At 43.2% G+C, this 17,124-nt stretch overlaps 1 protein-coding gene across 6 annotated transcripts in view; it reads right to left on the minus strand.

Annotated features, from left to right (window-relative positions):
* Positions 1 to 8,886, minus strand: part of LDLRAD3 (low density lipoprotein receptor class A domain containing 3) — a 107,333-nt gene extending 98,447 nt beyond the window's left edge. For 2 of the 6 annotated variants that reach the window (XM_085062663.1, XM_085062662.1), the window contains exon 1: positions 8,750 to 8,885. In XM_085062663.1, the coding sequence (XP_084918789.1) occupies positions 8,750 to 8,783 (34 nt within the window). In that variant the 5' untranslated portion in view covers positions 8,784 to 8,885. Of the gene's footprint in view, positions 1 to 8,008; positions 8,154 to 8,184; positions 8,409 to 8,749 lie in introns of those variants that run through there. The other 4 variants (XM_085062664.1, XM_085062661.1, XM_085062665.1 and 1 more) reach the window with 4 other exon arrangements.
* Positions 8,887 to 17,124: the final 8,238 nt, after the last annotated feature.

The following is a 17,124-nucleotide window of genomic DNA, read 5'->3' on the forward strand; positions in this document are numbered from 1 at the left end:
TTTTTTGAGTTTGAAAGACAGCAATCACTACTAACACTGTTGCTACTTCTTAGCCAATTCTGAATTATGCCTACTTAGTTTAATGACTTAGTGTTTTAAAAGTGACTGAGCAGTATGGTCTTCCAGACTTCAGGATTTCACAAGTGCAGTCTGCTTTCTGCCAGATTGACCAAATCTTGATCTTAACATCTGTACTGTGCCTTTCCAGTTACCCAAACAAGCAAAGATGTTAAGGTTTTATATGACGCCAAGGCCTTGAGAAGACACGCTTTTTTACTGTTGATCAGATCAAGGAAGATTTCGTTTGGCATCTCCAAGATCACCCATGGAAGATCAGCATCAGAGGCAAAAACTCTTCTGTGGACAGCCATTCTCCTCAAGACAAAACCATGCACTTTGGTTCCAGTTAACCATATACCCAGTTTAGGAGTGTGCAGCTCCACCCAGCTGACAATTTGGGGTCCAGGCACAAGAGCAACTCATGCCATTGGCAGGAGGCTGGCAAACAATTTAGAGGACTTACCTGCCCTTGAAACTCATTGATTACAATGTGTTTCTCCTGAAGGTCACACATACTGACTCCACCTATTTATGTGCTCATGAAGAACTGATGTGCTTTGGCAGGTGAAGCAACTCTACATATTTAACACTCTAACTACTCTATGGCTGCACATATTTAACAATGCAGTCACTAACTATTTAGCCATTTATACATCACACCTTGCATTGTGTCAAATAAATATTATCTGTCCTTCATAAATGATCCCTGAACAAATGGACCATTTGCTTAAGATGCTCAGTTCACCTATAAACTATACCAGAAATGGAGTAAGACCAAGTACCAAGTAGTCTGCTCTAACTAAACTCCACCTTCCAAACTCAGCAGCAGTGAAGTCCCACATAGCCCAAAGCTGGGCCTTAGCACACAGCAGAGCTAAGCAATGGATAGGGAGGACAGGGAGAAGAAAAGCAAGCACAGCACCAGTGGCAGAGTGAAGCAAAGCACTTGCAATAGCTAGAGGCAAGGGAAAAATGACAATTCCTAACTGCAGGCTTGGCATAGATATAACAAGCATACATAACAGCATTTTTTTTCTACATACAGAGGAATGGTGAGGAAATCCATGGCTAGCACTATCCATTAAGAGGTATAGTTTCTGGTGAAGTCATGAGGCACAAAGGAAAAAAAGAGAAAAGGATACTGAGAGGAGGAAGGAAGTGACACAAATCATCTATGAAAAGAAGAATGTAAAGACTAAGTCATCAGCATGCAGCTTCAGAACAAGAGAACAAGGATGCAGGCAAAAAAAAAAAGAAAGGAGTTCGACAGGAAAAGGATTCACAATCTGAAAAATAATGGCTATTCTTAGCTGCAGAATTTTAGCTAAGCTCATACAAAGAGCAGCAGAGACATTTAATAGCCCTTAACGTAACTCATTCTTGCATCGGGAGAGCAGCAGCAGAATAGCAGCCTTGAAACCCAAAACCACAAGCTGAAGAATTACCTTCTGTGGCCATGTGTGAGTAACGACTGCGTTCCTGTAAAGCAGCCACTATGGAGCAGATTCAACACAGTACCGAACCACGGGTTACCTGTGCAGAGATCCCTGGACAAGCAACAGTACTTCAAGTTGCCAGTTCTTGTCCTGCAACTTGACAAATATATGGATTTTCACACATATGTCAGTTTGTGTGACTCTATCATGCTTCACATCTTCACATCTTTTAGTAAACCTAAAACTCTTGTGTTTGAGGAATCTTAATGACTTTATGCTAACAACAAAAAGAAAGAAAAAGCAGGAATATTTGACTAAAAATCATTGTATGAAGAAAAATCTACTTACCTCACATCAAATCCATGCCAGGCAAGGCAGAACATTTCTAAAGGCAAAAGGCAATATCCTGAACTGTAAAAAGATATGCCTGATATTTCTGGAATAAAGCTCTTGACCAAAACTAGGGTAGCGCTAACAGCATCTAAGAAAGATGGGAAGAGAGTTGGTGTCCAAAAAAAAAAAGTTTAAACAAGTAAAAAGGGAGTGAATACAGTGAGTAAAGAATTGGATCTTGCCCAAAGTCATACTGCTGATCAGTAACACAGCCTGGAGTAGATCCTGCAGCACTAAGACCCTGAACAGCTCTGCCCAGAAGAATACAGAAAGTCTTCAGTTGACACAGATACATATGGCTGGCAACAGTATTCTGTCTGGAGCTATAAGCATCATCTCACTCATTAACAATTGAAGTGATAAATTCATCCAAAATACATAAAGCAAGAGAAATTACTCCAAGGAATGAAGGAATCTAAGCACAAAGTGATACTTAGCAGCCAGAATTCACATCTTAATTTTTAATGGAACCACAACCTACTTGCTGCAGTAACATTATTGCATTTTATCAAAAACGGAGAAAAATCCTCACAGGAAAATGTTACTTAAAATTGAACTTTTCATCCAACATACCCAACAGTTTCAAAATAGACCAACATAGGCTACCTCCTCTGATGTAACTGGTTTCCATCCAAAATTTTCAGTAAGAGAACCCTGAACCAGGAATGTCCCCCATCACATTCCCTAGGACCCATCTGGAATCTGTCTAGGCAGATAAAAGATAACAACACAACACCAGAGACCCATAGCAAGGTGTGGCACTTAGGGATTTTTCCTTTAATTTAAAACCAAAAAAACGAATCAGAATCCCTACTAAAGAACAAAAATAGCACTAAAACTTGAAAATTTGTATTTTTGCCACTATTGAAACAAGTTCTTTCATAATACAACAGCATACTTCAACCATATTCAACTTATACAATTCCCAGTCTTTAACAGATTAAGCCTCACAGGCTCCTTCAGAGACACTAAAGCCATTTCAAAATCGAAATATTTTGGCTAAGAGGACTAGTATCATGACCCCAGATCTGCTAGGAGGTTATTAGCTCCCAATCCTAAATGATCCCACATTTTAGCAATTTCACAGCCACATCACCTCCCATTCATTACCTCAGCTCCCTGTTCAGTGTGAAGTGACACAGCAACTTACTCAACCATTTACACATTCACAAAGAGCAGCTTTGCTTGATATGTTTTAATTGTGACAAGTTCACAGCTGTCCAGCCCATCACTGGGAGAAGGCTTAAAGAACATGGAAGAAAAAGTTATCACCAGCCACCCTAATCCTGCCAAACTGCTTCCATTTTCATGTTGTTCATCTGGGCCCTTTTGGTTATCCACCCACATGATTCCCCACTCCTCCAACACATTTCTCACACTAACAGGAGCTACCTATTATTTCTCTCAAACTTCCAAAGAGGATGTATTCCTATAAGCTGCAACTAAATTAAGTACGTGATTCCACAAGTTCCTTTGCAACCAAGAGGTGGGTATCTGCTGAGAGCAGCTGAGAACAAGAACAAGCAGAGAGACCAACGACTCCATTTAGAAGTCTCACTGCCTCAACATTTCCCATGTGCAATTTAAAACACACACACATACCAAGCCAACTACCATTACATCATCTTCCCCCCTAAATGGATTTTTCTGTCCTGACAGACAACACTACATGCAATGGCAGGTTGGCCTAAAATGCCTTTTAGTCTGAGTTTCACTAGCACAAGAGGCTGTATGAAAGAAACTGAACACCTGATCAAATTACTGCATCTTACAAGATTCTACATGTCAAATAAGCAAGTATCTGGACACATACTCAGTGCATGCAAATGCAAAACCCCATTGATCATATAAACCAGAAGTTTCACTGTCAGAGACAACTAATTTAGATAAACTTTTTCTGCCAATGTTTTTTGTTTGCTTGTTTTTCTTAAGCTATTTAACTTTAAATCTTTGTTGCTGGAGTTTTTTGAGGTTTTTTAATATATACAAACCCTGCCTCAAAAATTCTATAGCAGTCAGTAAATGTATGATAAATTGATTATCCTAATGGCTGACAATACAATTACCTCCAGCCATGATCTATTTACATTTCAGGAAAAGGGCAGCCTGTCACTCAACGTTTCACTTGAGAGCTCCCTTAAAATACATCATTAAAACTGTTTTCACTTGAAATATTCCATTCTGCGTCTTAGCATAGCCCATTACGAGATCCTGCTGAGCAGAAGAGTTATGTTTTAATACTGAAAAGACAAAAACGCCAAAACCCTACTACTGAGACCCAAGATCTTTCTCCTTCCTCATCTTTGAAACCTGCCAGCTGATAATGAAGCTGTTTTGAAATTCAGACTTTGAAAATGCCAGTTGAAATAGTTATCACAGAATGCCTTGCACCAAAGGTAGGATACCCACAGCTCCAGTTTGCAGCAGGTAGGACAATTGAACAGCCTACAAGGCTTTCTAGCAATTAATAAAACTCATCAGCTTCCTTCCACAACAGACAAGACACTGAAATGGAGAGCATGGTACCAACACAGTGATCTCATGCTGCAGATTTTACAGGCCTACTCCATTATTGCATTTCTGCTCACACGGACAGAGAGAGTAACCACAGAACAGGATATATCACAGACACTGCTCCGGTAAAATGTACCAGTTTGGAAAAATAAACTAACATTTAAAAAACAAAAAAAAACACAAACAAAAACCAAAACAAATTATTTCTCCAGGTGACAAATTAATTTTTAATTAGACCTTCCCATACTGCTCTGAAACACAGAGATGCTTGAACCTCAGCTTGATTCATCACTGCTGCCTAACAAATCAACATGTCCCTGTTACAGTCTACCAGATTTACAGCAAAAGGAGCCATTTTATTCCTCATGCAGAAGATAATCAGCATACAAATAAAAGCAGGATGCAGGTTTTGGTTGTCACAAAGAAATATCATAGTATCACCAGGAAACCTTTTCCTTACTAGAGAGGCATGAAGCTGGCCAGTCTAAGTGTATCAGACACTACAGACTGGCTACATGCTTGTAACAATTTGTATGAAAGGTGCATTTTTACTTCCTATTTTCTTTTTAACAATCTCCACTTTGTATCACAACATGTGACTGCAACACTGCAGTCATGCTTCCACTCTCTCAACTTGGCAACTGCAGACTCTTTGCAGCAACTATCCCAAGTGAGATGGGATGGCTGGACACTCCTGGGTCCTGCAACTCCCCACATCCAGCAACAGGAACTATCGTAAGTCTAGCCAAGGACACATCCCCCCGAATTATCCTCAGCTTATTTCAGTCCCTGCACAAAAAATGTACTTGCAAGAGTAGTCTGACAACAGCCTCAAACAGTAAATGTCCAATAACCAGAAACTGACTCAAGACAACTTGTTCGTGGGTGCTGGCTCCTGCAAGAAATCCCATTCTCCTCAGCATGGCTGTGGAGCTTTGCATTGAAGTGAGTACTTCCAGGCCGCTTTCATCATGACCACCAGCAGACTTACATCTTCAGCAAATATCCAGTGCTTGTTGTTTATTACTGCCTCAAGTTGGAAGTTTCTTGACCTGCCAACTACAGGAATCCTTGTCCATCTCTCCCACACTGATGTGTTACCCACGCCCACAGCTGGCTTATGTACCAAGAGAGACAAAACAAACACTGGTTCTGAAGCACTAGGCTCAGTTTAAGAGTTTTTAAGAGGACTGCCTGAAAAACACAAAACAGACCTACTGAATACACAGTACAGACATGAGTCTCCAAGTAGTGTGATGTTCTTGTCTCTCTGCTTATCCAACAGTAGAGACCACTGTAATCAGTGCTGATTACTCCTGCCATGCAGTACATAAGGTTTTCAGCAAAGAAATTCTATTATTAGCAATTCCTCAATATCAGTACAAATGAAGACCCACGTAAGGAAATAACGGCTATTTCCTTAACACCATGTGGAAGTTTTAAGCTAGCAGATATTACACAACGCAGACTACCTGGGGATGATACTCAGAAATTCCAGCTGTGCACTGCATTGATTCTCCAGTCAGTTGAAAACTGACATTTTAAAACCTACTTCAGTTAAAACAAGAAGGTGTGTAATTGCAGAAAAAACAATGTCCTTTTCCCACTTGCTTTATAATCATACTTTTAAAAGCAGTTAATTTACCTGAGTGTTTGTGACTCTCACCACCATTTCTCCCCTTAATGGATGATATGGGGGTTAAAGAAAAAAAACCACAAATCCATGTTCAAAACATATTCAGTAAATTTAGGTTTCTTTGAATTAAAAAAAACATTGTCTTGAATACACAGTACAGTGGCAGTCAGGATTACAGAACTCATTTTTCTGTTAGGGACTGTTTACATTTTATTGGTTTTTCAGCTATAGTGTTCTTGCAATTCTCTGAAACAATCCTTTCCAAAACACTGTAACTGTGTGTAGATCAGCTTGCATCACTTCATATAAGCAGTAGAAGAAGATAAACATAGATGTCTGTTTTCTAACTAACAGACCTTCTTCTATATTAACTTAACCCGATAATGTTGTTACAGCCTGAGCTGGAAACAGGAATCCTTGCAGGACCTAACCTACATCCAGGAACTCCTGGGCTGACACTGAGCCAAAGTAAAGTGCTGGAAACTGGGTCACACTATGGCATGTCCAGGGCAGCAGGAGGAGATCGGAGCTGAGCCTGACCTGCTTATACTGGCAAGAGCACAAGAGATGAAAGAAACTGGGTGTGCATGGTGTGTGTGCTGCTCGAGAGCTTGATGAGACTTGAAATGAGGTGGGGACTAGAAAAGGAAAGCAAGGTAATCAGGAAGCTCGTGTGCAGGGAACAGAGGCTAAAACTTTAGATCAATAGTCTTTTTCTAATCAATTACCAGTTAGTTACCAACTGAAACTAAACCAGCCTGGTGTAAGCTCACACTTACGTACCATAACAAGGTAAAACCTTTCCCATGCAGACAGGCTCTTTCAGAATGAAAAACAATAATTGATACAACCACAGTATTACGAATACAGATGCAAAGAAAAGATCAACTTTGCCTTGCAAATATTCCCTGCCAATCCAAGTCAACAGTTCCTTCTGCATGCTAGCAGAACAACTGTTTAGACAGGGACACTATATGGTGTTTATCTTCTGTCAACTGAAATTCATCCCTAGGGTTTCAAGGTTTCCCATCTGTACCCAAAAAAGATTCAATAGGAAAATAAGTATTTTCAGGAGTTACCAGAAGTAAAATTCAAAACAGAGTGAAGGCCAGGCAGAGACAAACTAATGTGCCCTGTGGGAAGCTTGCAGGGGTGCCAAAATATACAAAGGAAGCAACATCTAAAAAACAAATCCCCGAAGACCCCCTACTTTATTTTCCAAAAGAAAAACAGAACACATGAAAAAAAAATTTCAGGAAGTTCTTTGAATCTGCCCCAAAGTAAGCCAGAGCCTCTGGTTAAGTAACTGCAAGAATGTTGTGCAAGAATGGCAGTCAGCAGTCGAAAAGTTGAAGTACCAACTTCCACACAAGAAACAGGTCTTGGTCACTGCCCCCAAGCCAAGGTGGAGCAGGAACATGGGGTGTGGGTGGCTGGGAAACCTTCAGATGTAAAGATCAGTATCTTCTAGATGGGAACCCTCCATGTTAATCTAAGCGTGGTATTACCAGCAAATATATTCAACATGGAAACATATAACTTGCTGTGAATAATTAGATGAAATTTTGGCAGTAGTAAAATGGAAATTAATAAGGAAGAAGGCAACACAATCCAGATAAACAAACCTGAGCTTCATCTGAAGCTTTCCAAAAAAGGAAATGAGGAAATACTTTTGCAGAGACACCTAAAACTCCGTAAGACTTATGAATGCCAATGAAAGTCAAAGTTTGCAGTTGTCTAATTCCAAAATAGTTCAAGTCCTGTAACTCCTCTCCTTCCCACTCGTCTACACCAAACTCAAAATTTACCATGGACGCCGTGAAACCTACCAGTTCCTCGTGACAACAAATACTCTTAAAAGAAAATAATTTGAGCTTGATAATCTGAGTTTTACACACTGTGTGTCATCACTTCATCGCCAAGGCGTGATTCGGAAACAGACACAGCAGCATGCAGTCAGGCTACTTACACTGTCTGGAAAAGCGCCCGCTAAGATCATGTTGCAGAAGTAATTCACACCTGCAGCAAAGCTGCACAAAACATCATCAACTCGCCGACTTTGACAGGCACATGCCGACCGTGGCAGGGGAAAGAGTTTATGTTCAGATGAATACGAATAAGAAGTATGAAATCCCCTTTCCGTACCCCAAGTAAAGGCAGGCAGGACCCGAGCGCTTCACTTGGCCATATCCCGCCGCGGGCCCACCGGCGGAGGGTCGCCTGCAACCCGCCACGGCCTCGCTCGCCCCGAGGCGGCCTCGCCAAGGAGAAGGGGGCCCGCCCCGGGAGGTACCAGCGGAGCCGCGGCCCCTTCAGCCCGGCGGTGACTTCGACGCCCGGTTCGGCCCAGGGGCACCCGACCCCACCGCCGGCCCGGCTCGGCCCCGCTGCCCCTCCATTCGCCTCGCCCCACGCCGCCCCGCTCAGCCCCGCGGGGCCGGGACCACCCCGAGCACGCCCCGAGGGGCGGAGGGGCCGAGCTGCACACGCCGCGCCCCCGCCGTGGGCATCTCGGCCCGCCCGGGGAGGAGTGAGGAGGGGAGAGCGGCGAGAGCAGCCCGGCGAGGGGCAGCCGGCGGCGGCCCCGGCCCGCCACGAGCCGCGCGGGGAGGCGGGGGTGGCGGGGAGGCCCCGGCGCCCTCCCCCGCCGAGCGGAGCCGCCCCCTGCTCCCGGGCAGCGCCCCGGCGCGCCGCCGCCGCCCGCACTCACCCGCCGAGCCCAGCAGCAGCCACAGCAGCCACATGGCCCCGCGCCGGCCGCCCCGCAAACTTCGGGGCTGCTCCGCCAGTCCGGCCCGACGGAGCCTGCGGCGGGGAGCGGCGGGGCGGGGGCCGGGCCGGGGGAAGGGCCGGGGGTGGTGCCGCTGCCGCCCCGCCCCGCTGGGCGGTCGTGCCCACCCGCGGCTGCTGCCGCCCCGGCCCGCGAGGCTGAGGGGCCGCCTCATCTTCCTCGCCTCTGCTGCCTATCGGACACCTCCGGGCAGTTCTGAGGGCCGGATTGCCGTGGCATTAGCATGTCGTACAACAAACTCCTCGCCTGCTGTCCCCTTCAGGGACACCTGGAAGAGTTTGGGTCGGAGCTGCACCCCTGCGGACATGCCTTATCCTCACGAGGGGCATAAATGCTCACTCAACCCGTTCTGCAGTGACAAAGGGGTATATTGCTCTCAAAAAGCTTCCCCTTACATCTTCTGATGCCTGTTCCTCTAAAGTTCATTCCGTAACTAGAAGACCAGAGATATTTCATAGCCAGTCAATCAGAATCAATTAGATTGGAAAAGACCTCTGAGATCATCAAGTCCAAACTATAAAAAAACACCACCTCGTCAACCAAACCACGGCACTGAGTGCCACGTCTAGCCTTTCCTTAAACACCTCCAGCGACAGTGTCTCCTCCACCACATCCCTGGGCAGCCAATTCCAATGTCTAGTAGCTCTTTCTGTGAGAAATTGCTCCTAATATCCAACCTGAAGCTCCCATAGCACAACTTGAGGCTATTTTCTCCCATCCTGTCACTAGTTGCCTGGGAGAAAAGGCCAATCTCCATCTGGTTACAGCCTCTTTTCAGGCAGTTGTAGCGAGCACTAAATTCTCCCCTGAGTCTCCTTTTCTCCAGGATAAACAATCCTAGCTCACACAGCCGCTTCTCATAGGACATGTGCTCCAGACCCTTCACAAGCTTTGTTGCCCTTCTCTGGCCACACTGCAGCACCTCAATGTCCTTCTTGAATTGAGAGGTCCAGAACTGGACACAGTACTCAAAGTGTGGCCTCACCAGTGCCAAGTACAGGGGGAAGTGCCAAGAACAGAGGGAAATCAGAGCCAGTCTGTGGCATTTACTCTCCTAGGAAAGCTCTGAAACCCAGCATTTGGGAAACTTATATTGTGTTTTCGATGTAGGGGTCCAATCCTGACCCTAGTTGGCTTCCGTGGGAGCAGGAGTGGGCCTTGTTTTAAAGAACAATATTTTCAGTATATGATCACCAGGAAGAAATCCACATTACTGTGTGTTATTCTGCATTCATGCAAAAATCCTGGTTGGTTCATTAAGTGGTACCTTTTGGTTGTAAAGTATTCTCCTGTGTGTGTGTCAACTACATAAGTAGATCTGCATGTGTATAGAATAAAGTTTAACTCTCTAAAAAGCTTGAAGTATGTATTTAAAAGCTGAAAAGGAAGGCTTAGTGCAGAAGATATTTTAGCTAAGAATTAAAGCCAGTTTATAGCAGTAAAAAGCTGCCAAATGATTTCTAAAACCGTGCTCAGCTAATCTGCACAATAATACTGTTTCAAGCAGAATTCTTAAAATTCATGTTTCACATACTCAGAGGAGCTTGAAGAGATTTACTGATAAGGATTCCACAGCATTTGGAGGGATGAATTTAATTTTTCATTTAAAATAAGGCTTTTATTTTAATACTTAGATATAGCTTCTGTTAGTTTTACAGTGGTATTTTAACCCCTGATAGCTAATTCATACATAGAATTCAGCTTGGGCACTAGTTTTCAGAAGGGGGTCTGAGATGAAGGAGTGTTTTTTGTCTCCGAAGGGATGTGGCTGTGGGAATCTCCTCTGCCCACCAGGACACTGATCACCAGTTGCTGCCTTTCCTTCCTGGGGTCCCAGTGTGACACCCCAGCATGACCATCTCACCACCTGGGGGGCTCCAGCCAACTCAGCCTGACTACATGCAGCAATTGGGATTCAGAGGCAAAGCAAGGTGGATGGGAGCCTCCTTAGCAGTTCCCAAAAGGCAGGATCTTTTACTGTGCTGACAGATTAAGTGGGAAGCTCTCCTTCTGTAAAAGCATTCTGTACACCTTAGCCAGCACAGAATAAAGGGTCCAGTGTGATTCCTTGTTACCTTTTGGCTGTTGGTTTATGTGATTAAAACTGTAATCCCTGTTAACAGAAAGATGCAGGGAGAACAAAGACAGGCAGAGAAACCTCAGTAACTTCATCAGGGAAAAAAGACCACACAACACTGGCTGCTCCCAAGCACACAGAGCAAACTGATTAAACCTTGTTACCTGGTGTGAAGTCTGCCAAGAAACTGTCTCCCAGATGCCTTGCAAACTAGAGGTGATTATTGGCTATGGTAACATGAAGGACGCACGCAGGGATGCAATGCAACAGCATTTTGGGAACCTGCAAGACTTACCATACAATGTTTAGGGCAAAGAACACAGGGAGGGGAGAAGGAAATCTTTGAGGTGGATCAAGGAGGAAAAAAACATGGGAAAATAAAGGAAAAAGGGGATGAAAGGGGCTGGCCAGATCTAGCTGAGCTCTGTGTTTGATCACCACAGCCTATCCTATATTCTAATTAAAACCTTCTATCTATGTTTCGCGTAGGTGCACTATCACTTCTGAAGGGATTTGTGTGAACACCAGTGAACTTCAAACTAGATTAGCCAACAAGCAAGCAGTCTGAGTATGTGTAACCAACTGGGACCATAGGCCTCAGGTCAACAATACACATTCTGATTCTCTTTATCCTCATATGAACTGCCTTCCTATCACCAGGGGAGATTGTCCCTCAAAGCAAGGTGTGATCCAGCTCTGTTGCAGACTTTTTGTGGCCTCAAGCAAGTCACCCTTGTCAACCCATGCTTTGACTCTTGATGAAACTACCAACCACAAAGATAAAGGATAAATAAATCATTTAAGGTGGTCCGGAATGTGGCTAGATTCTGAATGGCTACCAGTAATACAGGGTACCACACTACAGTCAGGACAAACAAGGAATATATGCTGAAAAATATATTAGCTTCACAGTAAATTATGCTGGAGTAATGACAAGCTGTCATAGGATCCATTACAAGAAAGCCACATCTTTTAGCTTTGTGCACTGCTGTTAAAGACTAAAAAGGGAAATTTTCTTCAGAGACAAGGTTATCTCGGAAGACTCATTTGTATTCCTAGAAGATCACAGAATTACAGAATCACAGAATGGGTAAGATTTGAAAGGACCACTGGTGGGATCATCTGGTCCAAATTCCCTGCTCACATAGGATTTCCCTGGAACACATTACTCAGGGTTGTATCCAGACAGCTTTTGAGTATCTGCAGTGAGAGGGACAACAGAACTTCTCCGGGAAATCTGTTTCACTACTCAGACACCCACACAGTAAAGTTCTTCCATATATTCAGGTGGAACTTGCAGTACATCAGATTCTGCCTGCTGCCTCTTGTCCCAGTGCTTGGAGCCAGCAATGAGAGCCTGGCTCCATTCTCTTGGCACCCCCTTTCAGATACATAAGTACAGATACATTGATGAAATCCCCTCTCAGCCTTCTCTTCTCCAGGCTGAACAGACCCAGTTCCCTCCTCCAATCCTTGTACGAGAGATGCTCCAGTCCCCTGGCCATCCTTGTAGCCCACTGCTGGACCCGCTCCAGGGGCTCCATGTCTCTCTTGTGCTGTGGAGCCCAGACTGGACAGTGGTCCAGATGTGGCAGCAGCAGCGCTGAGTCTGCAATTGTTCCTTTTTAGGTGTTTTCAGGCCATGGAATGTCTTCAACTCACATTGGCAGACTTGCCAGCTCTTATCTGGGTTGACAAATAATTATTCCTGAGTAAATTGCAGAGGATCTACATCCCCAAGGGAACCTGACCTCTCTAGGAAGTACCAGTGCTCAGCATGTTGTAAGCTGAAGCACAAATTTTTCATTTGTTGTTTCTAATCAGCTCAGTATACAACCCATATTTAATTTCATAATCATTCTTATAAGCTGGAAGTTGATTTTTTTAGGGAGTTCACATTGGTTTGAGGCAAAAAAGCAAAATGTGGTGTCTCTAGGTACAATCTAAATTTGCTGACTTCAACATGTAAACAGTACTCTGAAAAAAATTAATACTAGTAATTTATATGTGTCATGTCCAGTGACAGGATTGATAATGATGAAAAGTCAGGACTGTTGTAATTAAGGATAAAAATTTGTAATAATACATTACAGTATTTTGTGTATGTCTGAACTGCCACTTAGCGAGCCAGGGAGTTTGGAGCTGTGCTTAGCAACAGCTTTTTGAAGGATTCAATATAATAATAATCAAATTTTCAACATGCAGCAAAATAATTAATGTGGATCCAAATACATTTATAAATTTGGCATCAACATTAATATCTATCAAGTTAAACAGGTATATTAGCATATCAGCCTATATCTATCTATTCATTAGAATTCATCTTCATTATGGCTTTGTAATGTTTTGATCTTCAGCTCTTCTGACTGTTGAAGCAATATTCTCTTTGGAAAACAGAGTTGGAGATCAGTTCTTAAAGGAGGAGACATAACAGGTGTTTAGATTCCCTCAAGTCACTCATTTTGGTCCTGCATGGACCAAACCTGGGATGTCCTGCTAGTACAAATGAGGCTATCTTAAGTGTGAAACCTTCTTCCTCCTCTCCTGCCAGGCTCTGGCCTCAGCAAGTTAGAGACTCGTAGCTCCACAATAGCTACTGGCTTTTCTGCCCTAGTGCTATGGAAAGAAGAGCTCCTGAAGCTTTTGCCCATTCATTTTCATTTCTTTCTTTGCCCAGTCTGCAAAGGGCCCTCTGCTGGGCAGCTCCCACTTGGCCTGAGCTGCAGTTCTAACAACACTCCCTGTTTGGGACTCAGAAACCAGAGATGAAAATGAAAAGTCCTGTGAAGTCAATTGGTCCATAACCTGGGCAATGTAGGATTGATGGGAAGCTTTTGGTCTTGAGCTCTCCCATACTGCCAAAGCCATGGTAAGAGGCTGGAATGCCTCAGCAGTAGCAGCATTTCGTGACAGCAGGGCAAGGGGCTTTAGCTCACGACTCTGCCTACCATGATGGCAACTTGAGAGTTTTACTGAGTGATGTCTCTGTGTTCCCTGATAACACAAAAGGTGCAGGATACCACCCCTAATTTTTATCACTCAGGTGGCACACAGCTGTTCCTCCTCATGCTTATTTTACTCTGAGCTATGTTAAATTTCAGCTGGATCATTTTCAGAGCAGTTTTCCCTCTTCCAGCCACCCACGCACACACACCCCCCACATACTTGCTAGCACCAGTCTGTCTATACTATTCCACATCCCTTACTCAAGCCAAGTAAATTCCCAGTTCCAACTACTCTGATACAAAGAACAAAGTTCAAAATCAGAAATGTTGGTGGAAAGTTCTGATATCTATTTTACCTTTTAATCCTACTCTTTGGAGTGACGGGGGCTACACTAGCAAAATCAATCGCAAAATAAAAGGGCTTTCAAAAAATTGCATTATTTCTATTTTTCCTGTTTTGCTGGTTTTGGATGAGGTGGAGGTAATTTTCTTCATGGTGGCTTGCATGGGGCTATGTTTTGGATTTGTGCTGAAAACACTGATTATAGAGAGATGTTTTTGTTATTGCCGAGAAGTGCTTTGCACAGTGTCAAGGCCTTTTCTACTTATTGCATCGCCCCACCAGCAAGTAGGCTGAGGTTGCACAGCTGGAACAGCTGACCCCAGCTGACACAGGGTAGCCCAGACCATATGACATCATGCTGAGCATAAAAAGCTGGGGAAGATGGAAGGGGGACGTTCAGAGTAATGGCATTTCTCTTCTCAAGTCATCGTTATGTGTGAGGGGGCCTGCTCTCCTGGGGATGGCTGAACTCCTGCCTGCTTATGGGAAGTGGTAAATAAAATCCTTGTTTTGCTTTGCCTGTGTGCACAGCTTTTGCTTTCCCCATTAAAATGTCTTTATCTCAACCCATGAGTTTTCCCACTTTTACTCTTCCAATTCTTTCCCCCATCCCACTGGAGAGGAGGGAGTGAGCAGCTGTGTGGGGCTTGGCTGCTTTCTGTGGTTAAACCAAGACACCTATTTATAAATGTAGAGATCAGTTAGGAAGTTCCTATAGCTACAAAGACAGAGTTCTTGTTTACAAGCTCCTCACCCCCCACCTCTCACCCACTCAGGTCACAGTTTTATTATGCTTGATCTTCTGAGTACTTGTGTTTTCTGGAGGGAGTCATTAAAATCCATTGCATTTGAGGGGGAAATGGGTGGATTTAATTCAAAATGTAATTTTGTTTCTTTTATGTGAGTTTTATTCATTACCTAACATGTCAATATTTTCAGCCAATGATTTTGATATAAGTAATCATAGACAGCATGTGAAACAGCAAGATGATTATGTCATTCCAAAGTCTTCCAATTACCTCTTGGACAATTAGCATATCAGTACTTTCCACTGAAGTAATGGGCAGTGTGTGAAATTTCCAGGCTGCTTCCAGAATCTAAAGTAGATGAAGACAAGTAAACAGAGGGGATTATTTGGCAGTAAAGTAGTTAATCAATAAATGAATGCCTGGATCAATACATATCCCCAAGGACAGCTCCAGTTGTCCCTTAAAGAGGTTCTAAGAAATAAATAATAAAGGTCAAATTGATATGTCTAGATAATGAAAGTTTGCTGTAATTTGCAGCAAAATGATCTAAAACTATATTATGCATGTAAATTCCCTGCTAAAGTAAAATGTTACACCTCTCGTGGTGTCTGTGTCACCTGAAGGTCTGAGAGTTTAATGGTTTAATGCCTGTTTTAAAAGTAGAGGGCCTCTCTTTTGCTCCAGGTCATGAAAAAAATCACATCATGAAAGTGCATGTGTGAGAATCTTTTTCTAAATATTTTCACAACATATTTGGTGCTATCTAACACTGAGGCCTTTTAAATGTATGTGTGGGAATCTATTTCTAAATATTTTCACAAAATGTTTGGTGCTACCTCACACTGATGCTTTTGTGTACAGGGTAGAGGAAATGTAACCAGAAGCAGACAGGTAATTTAAAACACAAGGTGGGAGGCAATGGAGTAACCAGGATCCTAAAAACTTTGTAGGAAAATAAGCCCTAAGCTAAAACTGAATTTTCCAAGTGCCAGATCTTAAATTAACTCTTTTGGAATTGAACCCTGAGGTTCTTAATCCTTTAAAATGGTCTTGACCACAAAATTACTTTGTGATTAGGTAAGAGGTGAAGGAAGGAACGCATCTTATCTCTTCTAAGCTCTCCTGAAATACAAGGCAACAAGATCTCAGAAGAAGATAACCTACACATTGTTTGCAGTTCCTAACTGGGAACCTGGCTGGTATTTGAAAAAACTGTGAATCAAGTAATTTTGTGTTTGCTAACTGAATTTTTTTACATTAAAATGTGTGTTTATATGGAAAATATTATATTTTTAAATGATAATCTGAATATTGGAGTTTGTCCAAAGTTCAGTCTTTTCAATGGCTAATGTTCCTCAAGCTATTCACAGATAATGTCCTCTTAAGCACGTCTAGGGTTTGTCTGGCTTTTTAAATGTCTGCTTCAGGATGAGCTAAATCCCTAGAAATGCCTATTTCTCTCAATAAAATGTGAAAGAAGCCCACCATGTCTAGCTCCAGTGGAAACAACTGCACTGGAAATGTCTGGAGTTTTTATAGATGCAGAGCCAACACCCTGTGAGCTGCAGCCTCCTGGGGCAAGAGGGTGTGCTTAAACTGGGGCTCAGATCCCTTCTCCCACCCCTGAGGTACAACCATCAGTAGTGAGTACTGCAAGAAGTTTGCACCCTGGGAAGCACAAGGTGGCTAAGTAGAAATTCATGACCCACACAGGAAATTGTCCAGGTTTCTGTAATTTTCTGAAAGATGAAAAACTCACTGCTTAATGAAATAAAATTTTCAGTACTTTGGGGAAAAGGGAAAACTTCAGTATCTGCAGCATTTTTAGTGTGGTGGCTATAGCAGCCCTGATTTGAGGAAAGTGCATCTTCCATTTCCTCGCCACAGCTTCTGAACGCTTAGGTGCTTCCTAACTGAGAAATGTGATGGCAAAATTATGTTTAATATATAAGAACACAGCACAAGCTTGTATGACCTGAGGTCAGATGCAGGGGCAAGAAACACTGCATCTCTATTTCCTAGAGAGGAATCTTCAGAGGAAGAGGAGCAACAACTGAATGAATGTGTCCCACCAGCTCTGTTGTTTCAGCTTGGCTGCACACAGCGTAGACACAGGTATAGTATGGATTTAGATAAGTGGTGTGGTTTAACCTCAGCCAGCAACTCTGCCCCATACAGCC

The sequence above is a fragment of the Lichenostomus cassidix genome, chromosome 5 (assembly GCF_008360975.1).
Source record: "Lichenostomus cassidix isolate B80296 chromosome 5, HeHo_3.0, whole genome shotgun sequence".
NCBI classification, from domain to species: Eukaryota; Metazoa; Chordata; class Aves; order Passeriformes; family Meliphagidae; genus Lichenostomus; species Lichenostomus cassidix.